Source organism: Humulus lupulus, chromosome 4, assembly GCF_963169125.1.
Source record: "Humulus lupulus chromosome 4, drHumLupu1.1, whole genome shotgun sequence".
NCBI classification, from domain to species: domain Eukaryota; kingdom Viridiplantae; phylum Streptophyta; class Magnoliopsida; order Rosales; family Cannabaceae; genus Humulus; species Humulus lupulus.
Genome location: NC_084796.1, coordinates 79,347,658 through 79,365,265, shown reverse-complemented (window position 1 = coordinate 79,365,265; position 17,608 = coordinate 79,347,658). Strand labels below are relative to the sequence as shown.

The 17,608-nt window shown below is 42.3% G+C and overlaps 1 protein-coding gene across 1 annotated transcript; it reads left to right on the top strand.

The window, feature by feature from the left end:
• The first annotated feature begins 1,542 nt into the window (after positions 1-1,542).
• On the top strand, positions 1,543-1,974 carry LOC133832324 (uncharacterized). The gene has a single exon (XM_062262684.1). The coding sequence runs from the start codon at positions 1,543-1,545 to the stop codon at positions 1,972-1,974; it is 432 nt and encodes a 143-aa protein (XP_062118668.1).
• The last annotated feature ends 15,634 nt before the right edge of the window (positions 1,975-17,608 follow it).

The following is a 17,608-nucleotide window of genomic DNA, read 5'->3' as shown; positions in this document are numbered from 1 at the left end:
TAGGTTAATATTTAGTTTGAGTATTTTTAAAAATTTAAATTTTAATTAGGGAAATGTTAGGGGAGAGTGAACTTACACCACTTTTCTAGATAGATTCTAGAATAAACTTACAATATAGAGAATCAAAAAATCAAGGGAGAAATCAAATACAAACTGAAAAGCGAAATCCAAACTATGACGAGAAGAACTTTGCACACCACCACTTAAATGTTCAAAGTTGGGGAAGAAACATCAAAAGGATCATACATCAGGATTACCCCTATCCAAATTATCTATCTTCTAGCCCCTCATTGATTCTTGAGGCTATTTCTAATAGGAAAGGGAATTGAGATTGAACAAGGCTTTGAAAATCTCAAGACAAGCACTTTCATGGAGAAAACTTATGATCTTGGAGAGATAGATAGAAAGAGATAGTTAAGAAGTGTGATCAAGGCATCAAAACACTAAAAGACCATTTTTATAGTGTGGGAATCATCATTAAGTCTAACTATTGTCCATGTGTTCCACCAAGAACACGTGGCATTGTCAAAGGGGTTTTATGAACTCTCAGGAGAGGCCCGGACCCAACCAGGGCCCAACGAACACTGAGCAACCAAAGATCTGAAAACCCAGACCCATCCTAGGTCCAATAATTGGCGAATAACCCAAATATAACGAGAACACGGACGTGAGATGAAGACCCGAACCAACTTCATGACTACACATAATCTCCATCCTCTGAGATGTAGATCATTATGGTTGAAATTCCAGTCCAAGGGACAAATCCCACCATGTCGAATCCGGATGCAGTTTCCGAGTCCATCCACACATTTCAACTCGCTACCAAGATAAACCCTTCAATCCGTCATCACTAACAGATGTCTGCCTTGGTAAATGAACATGGACCATACGTCCTAGTAGAACAAGACCAATACATCATCCAGCTGACGTGTCCCTGATAAATGTAGCAGCTGTTCTCCTCAACTACCTGTAGAAGGGATACACGTGGACTGTACAATGTTTCTAGGGATCGGTATTGCCACTACTCTGACAGATACTGTCCCCAAAATCCCCTTATGGCTCATGCGCACCAATCCGTATCAACGTACAAGGGACAGTTGTACTGCTCAACCACGCTTAAGTCGGCGCAATGGGGCGTTCTATATTCATATTCTCCACCTTTACTATTGCTCCATTAGAGGGTAATTATGCTTATATCTTTATTGGGCATGGATTATTCTGGTCCAAACTACATGGCCACTTATAAATAAGGCCATTAGTGCACTGTAGCAAGGATCTGACTTTTTCATGCATGAAAAAATGTTACTGAACTTGCGGAAAACCTCCATTGTTAAACTCCCTAAAGATCAATACAATTTACTCGTGGAATAAAGCTCATTAACACCTCAACCATGTAAATACTTTGGCCTTGTTTATTTCTTTTCTTTCTTATTAGCTCTGATTTTTTAAAATATTTATAGATTCCAAAAAACTCGGTAAACATTTTGGTGCTTTCATTGGGAGCTAGAAGAAAGCTTAAACCAGTCTTTTCCATCTTCAAAGATGGTGAATACTAGACACACTATGTTTGATCCCGCTCAACAGCAGCAGCAACAAGACAATGAGAAACCATTGCAAGACCAGCAACTTCCTCAACACCAACTAAGGGATATACCTTATAACAGGCCCCTACATGATGACTCCCAGAACTTCGAAGAAGGGGGTGAATACAACAAAGAGTATTACGAAGAAGACGGAGAGAGGTACAAAGACTATGAGGCTGAAAATCCCATCGACCCCAACGAGAATGATGTCGAACCAAAACCAGAGGACCCAAAAGTGGTTCGTTTAAGACAACAGGTCTTCGATCAAGAGGCAAAGATGGAGAAACAACAAGAGACCACCCGCCAGATGCGAGAATCCCTCTGGGCTCTTCAAGCATTTATTGTTGCCCAGGGCTTTATAGCTGATCCCGCAGCAGTTCCACCCACATGAACTCAGGCAGTTGCTCAGAAAAGAACGGGTGAATCCTGTCCCAAGACAAAATCACTCAAACAATCCACAAGGGAAACGCCCGCAAGGTACCAGGCCCCAAAATGCTCTAGGACATGATGCCCAAGGAAGACAGTTTTATCCCAGTGCATCCATGAACAAGGATCACAGTGGACATAAGGACAGGGAGGTGCCAAAAGTTGTTATTTCATGGGATGACACATACCGCATAGATTTGTGAGACGACCTCAACGTCCAAAAGGAGTAGGCCCGTAGAGAGAAGATTCGTCCTCGGGGAGGCAACTTGAGGAATAACATTAACGACAGAAGAAATGAGAATGTTCCCATCGATAGTAGAATGGCCAGGAAATTCATGAAGCAGCTAGCTGATCTCAAAATGGTCACGAACTACCTCGTCCGAAATCAAAAAGGTTTCGAGTCGGAAGACGAAGAAAAAGAACCGTGTGCAAAACACATCATGGATGTTGTATTACCCAAGGGGTTCAAGGTGTCGGATATACCCGCCTACCTCGGGACCACAAACCCTAGAGACCATCTATCCTGCTACAATCGCCTGATGACTATAGTCCATGTTTGGTACAATGGCATATGCCTATGTTTTTCGATCACCTTGGTCGAATCCGCTAAAAATGGTGGAAAAGGCTCAAGACAATATCAATCTAGTCTTGGTATCGTTTGCAGTCGGCCTTCCATAAGCAATCGTGTCAGCCAAGAAAATTGACATGGAGGTCAGTGCACTGGCCAACATCAAGCAACATCCCGCTGAGACCCTTAGGGCTTACAGCCAACGCTTCACAAAGCTGCCTAGAAGTGCTAACTCTTTCCTAGGAAAGGGAAGGAACTGACATTAGGGAAACCTGACTCGAGGATGAGAATTGGTAGTTTTTTAGTGAAAGTAGCAGTAGGTGTAGGAGTAGCTGCTTTCAAGAATTAACCCAAACTCGTAAAGGAGAAATCTGAAAGGCTAGATTTCACTCTTTCGATATCAAGGAAGCTTCAAGGAATAAGGTGGATGATGGGCAACATTTAATAGCTCTCCAATCTGGAATCAGAACTGGATCCCCTCTCTGTGATGACATGCAATGCAATAAGGCAGACACTCTAGAAAATTTTGTAAGAAGAGCTCAAGGCATCATCAACTGGGAAGAAACTCGAATCCAATCTTTTGGATGGCCTCCGGCACCATAAGTCACAACACAAACCATTCATAGATACGGGATGCAATACCCGACAAACACTTATCCGGCACCACAAGCAATGTCTGAAATCATTAGAACACTCGGGATGCAGTTCATGACCCCAACCTTCTATGCACCCGATTCATCAGGAAATGCTCCAACATCTTCATCCTCTTTTTCTGGGTTTGGAGTGGAACCAACCGAATATAGTGTCGATACCGGAGCAGTTCAACCATCCCAGGTGGAAGTAGCAGAAGCGAGCATAAATCATTTCAGGGGAAAACGTTCCAGTAAGAATCAAAGTAGGACTGAGTCCACGAAGAAGGGAAAGACGGGGTACGAGCCCCAAAACACAGAAAACACTAACTTGGTGGACACCATAGAAAATATCTACCTCACAACAGGAAACATAGTTCATTACTAGAAACTAAGCCCCATGTTTGAAGGGGTAAAGAACCCAAGGGACGCAAGTAAAAGTGTACCAATCATAAGGACATAGGCCATACAACTGAAGAATGTTGTCAGCTAAAGGACGACATTGAGAATCTGATTAAGTTGGGGCACCTCCACCAATGGGTCTGGATGCCAAGTGGAGTTCCGGGACAACCTATAGCTCCTGGAGAAACTTTAATCCAGGGAGCAGCAGGACACTTCAGACCTCCTCAGGGAGGATATGCTCCAGGACCAGGAGCACAACCCCTCAACGGGCCCCAATAGTGCGACCTCCTGGATGCCCTATGGGTCCTAGACCCGGAATGACGTATCCACTTGGAATTGTGCCACCTTTTGTAGATGGACACGTAGCCACCATATTTGGAGGCCCACATATGGGAGGACCATTCCAGATAGACCAAAAGAGGTATCTCAGTCAACTTAACCACGACAATGAGATGTGTACATTGGTCCAGACTCTGGCCCAGGGCCCAAAGCTGATGAATTGACCGATAACATTCATGGAGGAAGATGCCCGGAATGTCCACTTCTCGCATCACGATCCCTTGGTCATTGGCGCCTAAATTTCCAACAAAAGAGTATCTCCAGTGTTGGTAGAGAATGGAAGTTCTCTCAATGTCTTGTTCAAGTCGGCCTTCACAGCCATCGGCTTAACATAGGCAGACCTAGCCTCGTGTCCAACGCATACATACAAATTCAATGGAGACTCATTGCTCCTGATGGGCAAGATACAACTCCCTGCTACATTGAGAAATGATGCCCAAAACACTTTCAAATACTACACATTCATGGTGGTGGATTATCCCAGTGCGTATAATGTTATTTTTTGGTGTCCCGCTATGGTCAAGTTTGGTGTCATTACCTCCATCCGCCACCTATGCTTAAAGTTCCCATGTAATAATGGAAGAGTGGGAACACTACAAAGGGATCAGAAGAGTGCCCGGAAGTGTAATTACGTGTCCTCCAGACCAATCTTCATGGTCTGCGAAGAGCCTTTGGAAGAGGAGGATGTCGCTCCAGTCCCACAACCACAGCCAGCACGAGGGGTGGTCTGGGAATACGATGAATTAGATCCCCGAATAAAGGTTGATATATCATTAGAACCAGTTGAGGAGATAGAAGAGGTGTGCATCAGTGACATTGATCCAACCTAAGTAATTCGAGTACGAAGAAATTTGAATCCGGAGGTCAGGGCTACCATAGTCACCCGAGTAAAAGAAAACCAGGACGTCCTGGCCTGGTCCCATGTTGATATGACTGGGATTGATCGTAACATTATTTGTCACGCCCTAAACATCGATGAGAACATAACTCCAGCCCAGCAAAAGCAAAGGCCATTGGGCATGGAATGGGCAGAGGCCCTCAAATTAGAAATCGAAAACTTATCCTCAATCAACTTCATCCGGGAAGCACCATATCATGTATGGCTGGAAAACCTAGTGTTGTATAGATTTCACGAACATCAACAAAGAATTTCCAAAGGATTGCTTCCCACTGCTCCGGATAGACCAGATGGTGGACGCCACTTCTCGATACGAGTTGATAAGCATCATGGATGCCTACTTTTGCTACAATCAAATTTCGATGCATGTAGTAGACCATGAACACACCAACTTCTAGAAGGACAAGGGTGTATACTACTACATTTTCATGCCTTTCGAGCTAAAGAATGTTGGAGACACGTATCAAACGCTTGTTAAGAGAATGTTTCGGGACCTACGCACAAAGAACATGGAAGTCGACATAGATGACATGTTGGTCAAGTCCAAAACCTCAGGTCAACATGCAGACGACCTAGCGGAGGCATTCGCCATTATCTGGAAGTATGGGGTGAAGCTAAATCCCAAAAAGTTGACTTTTGGTGTGGCATCCGGGAAGTTTCTAGGCTTTATAATAAGCTTAGGAGGGATAGAAGCCAACCCGGATAAGATCAAAGCTTTGATCGACATGCCATCACCACGAAAACACAAAGATGTTAAAAGCTTGACGGGAAGAATAGCTTCTTTTAGTCACTTTGTGTCAAAGTCCACGGACAAGTTCATCCCGTTTTTCAACATACTTCGCGGAAACTAGATGTCCGAATGGACAGTTGAGTGTGAAGAGGCTTTCCAAAAATTTAAAGAGCATTTAGCTCAAGCAACAATCTTGTCGAAGCCGGTGGAGGGGGAACCACTGTTTCTATATTTGGTCATGTTAAAACATGCCATAAGAGCCGCCTTAGTGCGAGAAGAGGGAAAGTTCCAACTCCCGGTCTATTATGTAAGCAAAAGGTTGTTGGGCGCGGAGTCTAGATACCCTTTGATTGAGAAACTGACACTTTGCTTATAGGTCGCTTCCACGAAGTTAAGAGTTTACTTATAAGCTCATGCCATCAAGGTACTAATCAACCATCCCCTATGACAAGTATTGCAAAATCCAGAATCATCAAGAACACTTTTGAAGTGGGCCATGGAGTTGAGCCAGATTGATATCGCCTACGTTCCCAGAATCTCCATTAAGGGACAAGCCCTGTTCAACTTCATCGTAGAATGTACCACGATCACTCAGGATGAAGAGCCAATCGATCTTGTAGTGCCCATTTGGAAAATCTTTGTTGACGGAGCCTGCAATGAGAACGGGGTCGAGGCTAGGATTATCCTAATATCCCCCCAAGGTCATTAAAGCGCCCTACACTTCCGGTTTGAAGCATCAAACAATGAGGCCGAGCACAAGGCCATGGTGGCTTGATTATGCTTGGCTTGGGCAGTGGGGGCAGAGATCATTGAAGTCCATAGAAATTCCTAATTGGTGGTAAGAAAAATATTGGGAGAATACCAAACGAAGGGGGAGAAGATGACCGCGTACGTGGCATGAACCCGGGAGTTACTTCAACCATTCAAGAGATACATCATTTGCTAGATCCCCATGGAACAAAATTCGTTCGCGGAAACGCTGGCAAAGTTGCCCACGGATATTGAAGCAGAACTCTCCAGAGTAGTTCCAATCCACCATCTATTCTCACCCAGTATTCAAGCCCCCGTAACCTTGAATGATATCGATTATAGAACATCCTGGATGGGACCCCTCATCTAGTATCTAACCACTAGGGAATTTCCCACAGACAGGGCTGACGCAAGAATGCTCCAATACCAAGCCCCCAGATACGTTATGATGGACTGAAAGCTCTATCGTAGAGGGTTATCCATGCCTTATCTTTGATGCGTATCCTGGACCAAAATGAGTGCAATCATGCATGAAGTGGATGAAGTCTTTTGCGAAGATCACTCAGGCGGACTCAACTTGTCCAAGAAGATCCTAAGGCAAGGATACTTCTGGCCAATAATAAAGAAGGATTGTGTAGATTACGTCTGCAAATGTGAGCAATGATAAACGTACGTGAAGGTCCCACGAGATCTTCCCATAGAGATAACCTTGATGACCAGTCCATGGCCTTTTGATGTTTGGGGAATTTATTTGGTAGGATCCCTCTCGACCAGGAAGGACGGATTGAAATATGTCATTCTAGTCGTCGACTATTACACCAAATGGGTCGAGGTGGAACCAATGATCACCATCACCTCCAAAAAGGCCTTGTACTTTGTCATCAACAATATTGTGTGCCGATACATCCTCCTGCACAAAATCATGTTTGACAATGGGAAGCAATTTGATAGCATCCACTTCACCGACTTCTGTGAAAGACATGCAAACGAAGGCCGTGAAAAAGATTTAAAAGGGGACACTGTAAAAGAAACTACATGCCTGCAAGCGCAAGTGTCTAGAAGAGTTGACCTGCGTCCTATGGGCATACCGGACCACAGAAAGAACTTTGACCGAGTATACTCCCTACTCAATGGTTTATGGATGTGAAGCAATCATCCCTATAGAAACTGCAGTCCCATCCCACAGACAAGACGCATACGATCTCGTCCGGATTCATGCGTTGCTCCAGGAATCCCTGGATCTAATCGAAGAGATCCGGAAAGAATCACAAGTGCAACTGAAGATGTATCAGGGAAAGATCGCAAGGCATTTTAATTCTAAAGTTAAGAGCGGAAGGTTCGGGACTGTTAGTCTTGTCCTAAGATGAGTTTTCCCTGCATCTCAAGAGCCGAGAGTGGGGTTTCTAGGTCTTAATTTGGAAGGACCGTATGAGATCCAAAATGAAATATGTCCGGGAACATATCGCCTAAAGCGGCTAGAAGGAATAGAGGTCCCTAGGGATGGGAGGATTTAGCCGTATCTTCTCTTTTTAACATTTTTATTTTCAAGTAATGTACGACCAACGGGCATTTCTTATTTAATGAAAATAATTTGAACAAACACCATAAGAAATATTTTAAGAAAAGAAAAAGTTCATGTCCGTCTTTAATTTTTACACGAACAAGTGACCTAAGACTTCACTCTTTGGTCACTTGGGGGGTAGGACCATCTACACATTCTAGGATAAAAAAGGATGCAAGGCTCAAAGCTTAGTCCTAATCCTGATTTGTATGGACTGGGGGTTCAAATCCCGATTCCCAAAAAATAAAAATAAAAACTGGTTTATACCTAACATGGTCCGGGATAGTTTAATCCTTATTTATTGTTTACCTATAACGGTCCAGGACTGTTGGAACTTGAATCTTAGATTTGATTTGATTAAATTTATTCTCTTTAACAGTTCATGTAGTAGAACCCTAAACCTTAGATTCAGGAAAAATTAATCAAATTCTATTTGATAATTCCTTAATGGTCCAGGTCATTGGAACCTGAACCTTGGGTTCGGGATAAGTTACTTAATAAATTTCTAACTAAGAACTCTTTAATGGTCCAGGCCATTGGAACTTGAACCTTAGATTCGGAAAAAAGCATTCGAATACCATATGAAGTCCATAATGGTCCAGGCCGTTGGAACATAAACCCTAGATTTGGGATAAATCAATTAACTTCCACAATTTTCCCCTAATGGTCCTGACCATTGGAACCAGAATTCCACATTTAAAAAATTCATGCATAGTGGTAAAACACTTAGTGAATTTTTATGGAAATAAATGAGTATAAAGCAGAAAATAAAGATGTTGATAGTGAGAACTCATCAACGATATAGGATCGAAAAACTCAAAGTGTATAATAAAAACTAGATGGAAAGAAAATAGAAATAACTTGTAGAAGAAAAATGCAGAACTACAATGGAGCAAAAATCATATATTCCTTAATTGTCTGGGCATACAAAGAATTTTCCAAACCCTTACTCTAATGGAAGGAGGTCAATTTATAGTTGGGAACTAATGGGCCCTGATACATGGTGGTCCCAAGGAACAAGATCGTACGTAGGTACATTTTCAGAGTAGTGGTGCATGATGTAATGGTTCAGAGGGTCGTGGTGTCGGCTCTAGTATATGTTCATGGGTATGCAAAGCATGCCACCACTTCTCATACTAATTTGTGCCACCCCTACTTGTCGGATGCGGATGTCAGAATCACGTATTTTCCACCGTTATGGTTGTATATCCTATAACCATACGCGTGTATTGTACCTGATGGTCATTTTCCTATTTCAAAGATACACCTTTTCTCCAATCTTCCTTACATTTTGTGAAGTGTTGTAGAACTTATGGATTCTTCGATGGGGTAGAATAGAATTCCTTAATGCATCCCCCACATTGACGAGTTTTGTGAAATAGACCTCGCTACACCATAGGCCTCGCATAACAAGACACCCTCGCATAGCAAGGCTCTCTTAGGCTAGCTTCTTACATATCGTGAGGCTATATATCATGGCTGGCCTGGCGCATCAAGTTGGCGCCTATCCCTTGGATAGGCCTCGCATAACGAAACCCTTTGCATAGCGCTGCGTATCGCGAGACTATGTATCACGACTTGCCTGGCCCATCAAGTTGGCACCTATCCCTTGGTTACGCCTCGCATAACGATACCCCCTTGCATAGCAAGGCTTTCCTAGGCTCACTTCCTTGTCCCGAGGTTTGGGAAGTTTCATGCCTAAAGGTTTGATACGCCACGCCCAAGGAAGTTATGCCTTGTGCAAGAATCTTCTTGAGTCCCTCCTTACACCATGCACGTGTCTCACTCTTTAGGCACACAAGTGTGCCAGACTTTGAGCAGTGAGTTGGGCCTCACTATGTGAGGTCATTTCCTATCAAGGGGTGCGTCAGGTCACAAGGGAGTACGTACACACGCCTAAGGTGAGTTGGGCATTCACGCCTTTGTGTGTCTTGTGCACTTGGTTACTGTGGGGGCTTGTAGATGTGGGCCTCATTATGCAAGGCTCCTTTCTTCCATGGCCCTGTGACTTCATCGGCGGATGCTTCAAGGGAAACTATCCTATATTTACACTTGCCCCTGAGTCTATAAGTGTCCTTGTAGACTCTTTCCTCTTTTCTTCTATGATATGAATGGCGTTGGAGCTTTACTTTACTCTAGGATGTTTGGGAGGCTCGACGATTATGTGTTATCTGATGGTGTATGAAGAAACACAAAGTGTATTTGGGTGGTGTGTTTCTCTATAGTGTATAAAGAAATACAAAAACCAACTAGCTTTGGTGGTGATCCAAGTGTGTCCTTAAGATTGAATAAGGGGCAAGCATTTCTAAGCATGCATCCCAAGGTTCCTAAGGCAATTGATCTCCGCCATTCACCCTAGACTTGATCCAAGGGCTTATAAGTCTTGACTCTCCTTATAAATACCTCAATGCTTGGATTCATTTTTCACACCAAAACTTACTTATCCTAGTGGTTTCTCATTGAGGCTATTTTCGAAGGCTCCAACGTTCTATCCTCCATAGAAGAACTCTTGAGATAATTTTCGCCCCTTTAAATTCATCTCCTCTTCCCTTTTTTTTAACTTATTTTTCCTTCTTCCATGTTTGTTTTGCATGGAGCATAAAGTTTTTCCACTTAGGAGGTCATCTTTGCACACCCCAAGGTCCACCCCCGCATACCCGAGGATTCATTTTCGCACATCCAAAGGTTCACCCTCGCACATCCAAGGACCTGCAGACGCACATCTCGATATGCCTTCCTTTCAGTGATATACATGTCTCTTTTATCTTTTATACAAGGGTAGGGCCATAGGTTCGTATGTACCATTTCCTTAAGAGTTCTTTGTTCCCATGTCGTGTTATGAGTGTACCCATGGGTCCCTATCTTATACCTTTTACACCCGTGTTGTAGATAAAGGGTTGTCTTCACGCACACACGTTGTAGGGTCTTAGCTTGCATATGGCGTCTGGGCGGTCTTTTAATGTCTCGCCTAACATTGAGCTTATTGAGTTGTCATCTTTTGACTCTGAGGTCGACGCTTGAAAACCCTTTACAAATGTGGGTGTACGAATGCTCTACCTGCATATGTTATCCTACCTCAGGCAGAAGGTACGGGGCCTTGAGAGTGAACTTGAGTCTATTACCAGTTCTGGGGGTTTAGGTTTCTCCCCATGGCACCAAACATATGTGTCCCTACTAAAATCAATCCTCCAAGATTGCATAACCAAAATCGCTTGCTTATAGGACAATCTACCACCTGAACCTCCATCTGCCAATGGTGATGGAACCCTAGGCTCAGGGGGTTCTGCCCATGGGGGTGTTGATTGTGACCCATCTCAACATGAGTTTCTCTCCATGGTCTTTCCCTCGTTTCTTCATCTATCCAAAGCTGAACGACATAGGGTCAAGCAGTATGCAGGTAGACGCAGGACGTATAGAGGACGGGTAGCAGTATGAAGTCAGTCGCTCACAAACCGCTTGTTGTTTCTATCCAGGTACCAAACATGTCGAGGGGGTTCCTTGAAAATTCTGAGAGTGCAGGTATTGAGACTACTCTTACCCAAGATAAGCTTTCCAACATGTTGAAGGCCCATCAATTGTCACCAGACATCAGCTTCATCATTCCATCTCACAATGACTGTGCGTCTGAGCCGCCTGAGGGGCTTGTAGCTTTCAGTGACTCCATAATTAAGTCTGTAGGGGTCTTGCCACTTCACCCCTTCTTCTTTAAGATACTCAACTATTTTGAGGTAGCACTTCTTCAGCTGTCTCCCAACTCTTGGGTTGTGCTGAGTTTTTTGTATGTGTTATTCAAGCAAGTGCACTCTCGTGGGCCCTCCATGAAAGAGGTCCATCAACTATCTACTTTAAGGGAAAACCCAACAGCCCCTGGCTTCTATCAGCTCCAGAAAGTTTTGGCTCTCACAGGGTACTCATTCATGGAGGGCTCTATTTTGAATAGGGGTTTGTGGAAAAGTGATTTTTTTTCACTAATAGCGTATCTACTCAGCATACGTGTTTTAACATATCAAGTATGATTTTTCTTACTACATATATACATATAATTTTTTTTGTTATTATTTTGTTTTCACCCCTCTCCTCAAGTTTGTCCAACTATACTTATTTCTTTTTCTTGGCCATAAATCTTGAAAGGGTTGTCGGTCCTGCTTTGAGTCTGGTAGCCCACGATCACATGGCGATGGTCCTGGCTATGCCAACTTCATGCATGCAGGCCTGTAGCCTTTTCACTGAGGGAAATATTAATTCGTACAAGTTGTTGTCTCTAGACAAAGTTATTTCCTTGTGCTCCGTCCCATCCAAGTCTACCATCTCAGAGACCATAGACAATGATGACAACGATGATGACTATCACTACTCTTAGGGTGACCTAATGGATACCGAGGATGAGGAAGAGGTGGAGTCCAAGAACTATTCTTGTTTAAGATCCTTGGATGACTAGGCTAAGTGTGTTGTCGATGATGGATGCACTGATGATGTCACTTCTTGGATCCCGTCACCTGTAGTAGGTGAGGTTGCTTTCAACACCCGTCCACCTGCTCCTCCTATCCCGAAGAGGAATTTCGTCTTGCCTTCCTTTAACGATGCTCTTCGACCCTTGGGGGCACATTTGGGATAGATGTCTTCGGGTGCCTCGCTTCCTAAAGAGGTGACTCCGTGCCCCTCCACTCCTCGTGCCTCCATGGATGGATTAGGACCTTCCCGGTCCCCTTCCTTTTCTAGGCGTTGATGGACCCCAAACGGGTATGTTTTAAAAATTTATACTCGCAAGCGCACGAATCGTATATGGAATATAGTGTTCGTGTAAGCACAAGATCGAACCCAAAGGAGTTGTCTAAAATAAAAAAGAAAACTATTTTAAATCAAAAGTAATAAATTCTAACCTAGCTCCAAAGATTGATGAGTTTTAATGTTTTGAACATAAAATAAAAGATTGAAAAATAAAGCTATTTCAGAGAATAAAAATAAACCAATAATGATTTGAAAATAAGTGTTAAAAGATAAGATTATTAAGATACTAGAATCCACAAAATGTAAGTTTAATAATATTTATTAGTATATTGATTCCCAAGTTTTAGTGATAGTTAAAATAATTCAAACTATCATTTTCCAAATTGATTTATAATTTTAAGCACAAATTACTTCTAAAAAGATAGGATTTTTCTTCACTTTTCAAAAATTATAATTTCAAAGTATTTAATGTGAATCAACCTAATGAAATAACAAATAAATCAATGAACATTATTTATAAGGAAAAACATAATATTCTTTGTGTAAGATGTATCATTAAATTGTACACATCCAATTCTTAGAACAAATATATTATGTTTTGCCTTATAAATAATGTTCATTGATTTATTTGTTATTTCATTAGGTTCATTTACACTAAATGCTTTGAAATTGTAATATTAAAAGTGAAGATACATCCTATATTTTTATAAAAAAAAACTTGTGCTTAAATAGAATATCTAATTTGAATAAGTGATGGTTTGATTAATTTCTACTATTACTAAAACTTGGGAATCAATGTACTTTTAAATATTATTGAACTTATATTTTGTGGATTCTATTATCTTAATAATCTATCTTTTACCATCTTGATTTCTACCATTAATTTTTGTTTATACATAGTCTTTAATTTCTTTATTATTGTCTTTTATTTTATTTTTATTGTTACAAATTTTCATCAATCTTTGGAGCTAGGTTAGAATTTATTAATTTTGGTTTAAAATAGTTTTCTTTTCGATTTTAGACAACTCCTTTGGGTTCGACATCCTTGCTTACACAATCACTATTCTATATAAACAATTTGTGTGCTTGCAATTTATAAATATTTAAAACATATTCGTTTTGAGTCCATCATGTTTTTGGCGCCGTTGTCCGGGATTTCCAAGAAAAGAAACGGAATTTATCTCAAGGTTAGTGAATTCTTCTACTAGTTATTTTAATTCTTGCACTTAAAAAAAACTAAAAAAATATATATTCATATAAAAACTAATAAAAAAATATAAAAAGAAAATTTGGGACGGTTCTATCACCCATAATAAAACTTCTTTATATATTTATATTTATTGCATTTTTTTAGTTGACGGCACTTGTGCCTCCTATCTATCTTTTTAATTTTTTTAGTCGATGGCACTTGTGCCTCCTAATTTTGTTATAATTTTGTTGTAACTTTTATTTCTTGTATTTATTTTTTAGTTGATGACACTTGTGCCTCCTAACCCTTGTTGTAATTTTCTTTATTTATCTTGTTGTTAATATTATTTTATTTTTGCAAGTTACTAGTTGATGGCAATTTTGCCTCCTACTCTTTTATTTTATGTTTTAGTTGATGGCACTTGTGCCTCCTAATTTTTACCTTAATTTTGTTAGGGTTGATGGCATGCTATGCCTCCCTAATCTTGCCTAATTTTTTATAATCTTACTAAATTTTACCTTTTTTCTTTGTCTTTAATCATATTATCGTATAACTGTTTAATATCTTAACACTATTTTTGTTCTCTTAATTTTTTTCTTATTTTTTTTTCTTAATTGTCATCTTAAAAAAAAAATAGTTTGTCATTTAGTTTACCATATAGATCATTTTAAGTATAGTTGGAATTCTGAGTACAGCCTGTTGATGCTGGTAATAAAGTGGAACCGTTGTATGAGCGGTTCAGGAAGCAGCAGCCCCCGATCTTTGAGGGTGGGCCAGATCCACTAAAAGCTGAGCAGTGGATGACCCTGATTACCACCATACTTGATTATATGAAAGTAGAAGGACATGATAGGGTGTCCTGCGCCACTTATATGTTGAGAGAGGATGCCCTAATCTGGTGGGAGGTGGCATCACAAACCAGAAATGTTGCTGTAATGACATGGGAGGAGTTTAAAGATTTGTTCAATCAGAAGTACTATAATGTTGCCGTCAGGGCGGCGAAGGTGAATGAGTTTGTGAGCCTCGTTCAGGGCAGTTTGACTGTTACGGAGTATGCCTTAAAATTTGATAGACTTGCAAAGTTTGCACCGGATCTTGTTCCTACCGATGCGACCAGGTTAGACAGATTTGTTAGAGGGCTAGATGTCATGATAGCCCGGGATGTAAGGATTACTACTGTTCCTGGGGTGACTACTTATGCCCAGGCTGTGGAAAGGGCTCTGACCGCTGAGGAAGCAGAGAATAGAATTTGGAGGGATAGTGCAGCAAGAAGGGAGGGCAGTAGGCCGGTGCCACCATATTCAGGTTCTAGTAGAGGTGGAGGTATCAGTGATCTGAAGAGAAAGACTCCTGAAGCCCCAAATGCTCCTAGGTTTGACAGAGGAGGTCGGGGTACTCAGGGTGGTCGTCGGGGAGGCGTCGATTCGTGGAGGACTTACCCGGAATGCACGAGGTGCAGGAGACGCCATTTGGGCGAGTGCCAGGCTAAGGCCTGTTATGTATGCGGGGTGGTGGGACACCTCAGGAAAGATTGCCCAACGGTAAAGAAGGGCGAAGCAGGGAAGGTGGACAGCTTGACTCCAGCTCGAGTGTTCACTTTGACGCAGGCAGAGGCTGAGGCTAGTCCCTCGGTCGTGACTGGTCAGCTTTCTAGTGGTGGCACTTCTTTTAATGTTTTGATTGATTCTGGTGCTACGCATTCATTTGTATCTGATAGGGTGATTGATAGATTGTGTATACCTAGTGAGGTTAGAGCTTCAGGGTTTGGGACTATATTGCCTACGGGAGAGCTGGTGGTGTCTAGGAGATGGGTTAGGGCACTGCCAGTGTTAGTTGATGGTAGAGAGTTGTCAGTGGACTTGATTGAGTTGAGTATGGAGGACTTTGACATGATCTTAGGTATGGATTGGCTGATTAGGTATGGAGCTACCATTGACTATAGAAAGAAAATGGTGACTTTTGAGCCAGAGGGTGAGGATCCCTTTGTTTTTGTGGGAGCGGTGCGTGGACCCCATGTACCCAGGATTTCTGCGTTGAGAGCCAGAGATTTGCTACAGGGTGGATGTATAGGCTTCTTGGCTAGTGTGGTGGATACCACCAAAGTTTCACCAGTTGGACCGGAGGAGACTAGACTGGTTTGTGAGTTCCTGGACGTGTTCCCTGAGGATTTTCCAAGGTTGCGCCGCGTAGGGAGATTGAGTTTGTTATTGAGTTGGCACCGGGGATAGAGCCAGTGTCGAGGGCACCGTATAGGATGGCACCAGCGGAATTGAAAGAGTTAAAGATACAACTGCAGGAACTCCTGGATATAGGGTTCATCAGACCTAGCTATTCGCCATGGGGTGCTCCAGTTTTATTTGTTAAGAAGAAGGATGGGACTCTGAGAATGTGTATTGACTATCGGGAGTTGAATAAGTTAACTATTAAGAATAAGTATCCCCTACCGAGGATTGATGACTTGTTCGATCAGTTGCAGGGTAAGATGGTGTTCTCAAAGATTGATCTTCGATCTGGTTATCACCAGCTGAGGATCAAGGATGAGGACATACCTAAGACAGCTTTTCGGACGCGTTATGGGCATTATGAGTTCTTGGTCATGTCTTTTGGTTTGACCAATGCCCCAGCAGCCTTTATGGACTTAATGAACAGAGTGTTCAAAGATTTCCTGGATCAGTTTGTAATAGTCTTCATTGATGACATCCTAGTGTACTCCAGTTCAGAGGCAGAGCACGAGTTTCATCTTCGACTAGTTCTTCAGAGGTTGAGGGAGCATCAGTTATATGCTAAGTTTAAGAAGTGTGAGTTTTGGTTACCTGAAGTGACATTCCTTGGACATATTGTAGGTGCAGATGGAATTAAAGTGGATTCGTCTAAGATAGAAGTAGTTAGAGATTGGCCGAGGCCAAGGAACGCCTCAGAAGTGCGAAGTTTCCTTGGTTTGGCAGGCTACTATAGGCGGTTTGTAGAAGGCTTCTCGAAGATAGCGGCACCGATGACAGAATTGACAAGAAAGAATCTAAAGTTCATTTGGTCAGACAAATGTGAAGGCAGTTTCCAAGAATTGAAGCGACGACATATTACTGCACCAGTGTTGAGTTTGCCTTCAGGAGAAGGGAAGTTTGTTGTTTATTGTGATGCGTCGAGGTTGGGTTTAGGCTGTATGCTGATGCAGAATGAGAAGGTGATAGCTTATGCATCACGACAGCTGAAGGAGTATGAGCAGCGGTATCCTACTCATGACCTAGAGCTGGCAGCAGTGGTTTTTGCCTTAAAGATTTGGCGGCATTATCTTTATGGGGAGAAGTGCGAGGTGTACACTGACCATAAGAGCTTGAAATATTTCTTCACACAGAGGGACCTGAATATGAGACAGAGGCGTTGGCTGGAGCTGGTGAAAGATTATGATTGTGATATTCTTTACCATCCAGGAAAAGCCAATGTGGTGGCTGATGCACTGAGCCGCAGGGGTCCAGGTCAGTTATATAGTGCTGTTCAGATCTCGCGAGAGTTGGCTGATGAGATGCTTAGAGCGGGGATAGAATTGGTTGTGGGCCGATTGGCTAACATTACTCTACAGTCGACCCTGTTAGAGCGGATCAGAGAGGGGCAGTGGACAGACGCTCAGTTACAGAGGGTTAGAGAGGATGTCTTAGCAGGAATAGCTAAGGACTATTCTATTTCAGAGGTTGGTTTACTTCGGTATCAGGGGCGGATTTGTGTTCCAACTGACGAGGGGATCAGACGAGAGATACTAGATGAGTCTCATACGACACCGTACTCGCTTCATCCAGGTACCACAAAGATG

Bases quoted from the DNA above. Each gene is read 5' to 3' on its own strand.
- LOC133832324 (XM_062262684.1), top strand. From the start codon at position 1,543: ATGGTGAATACTAGACACACTATGTTTGATCCCGCTCAACAGCAGCAG.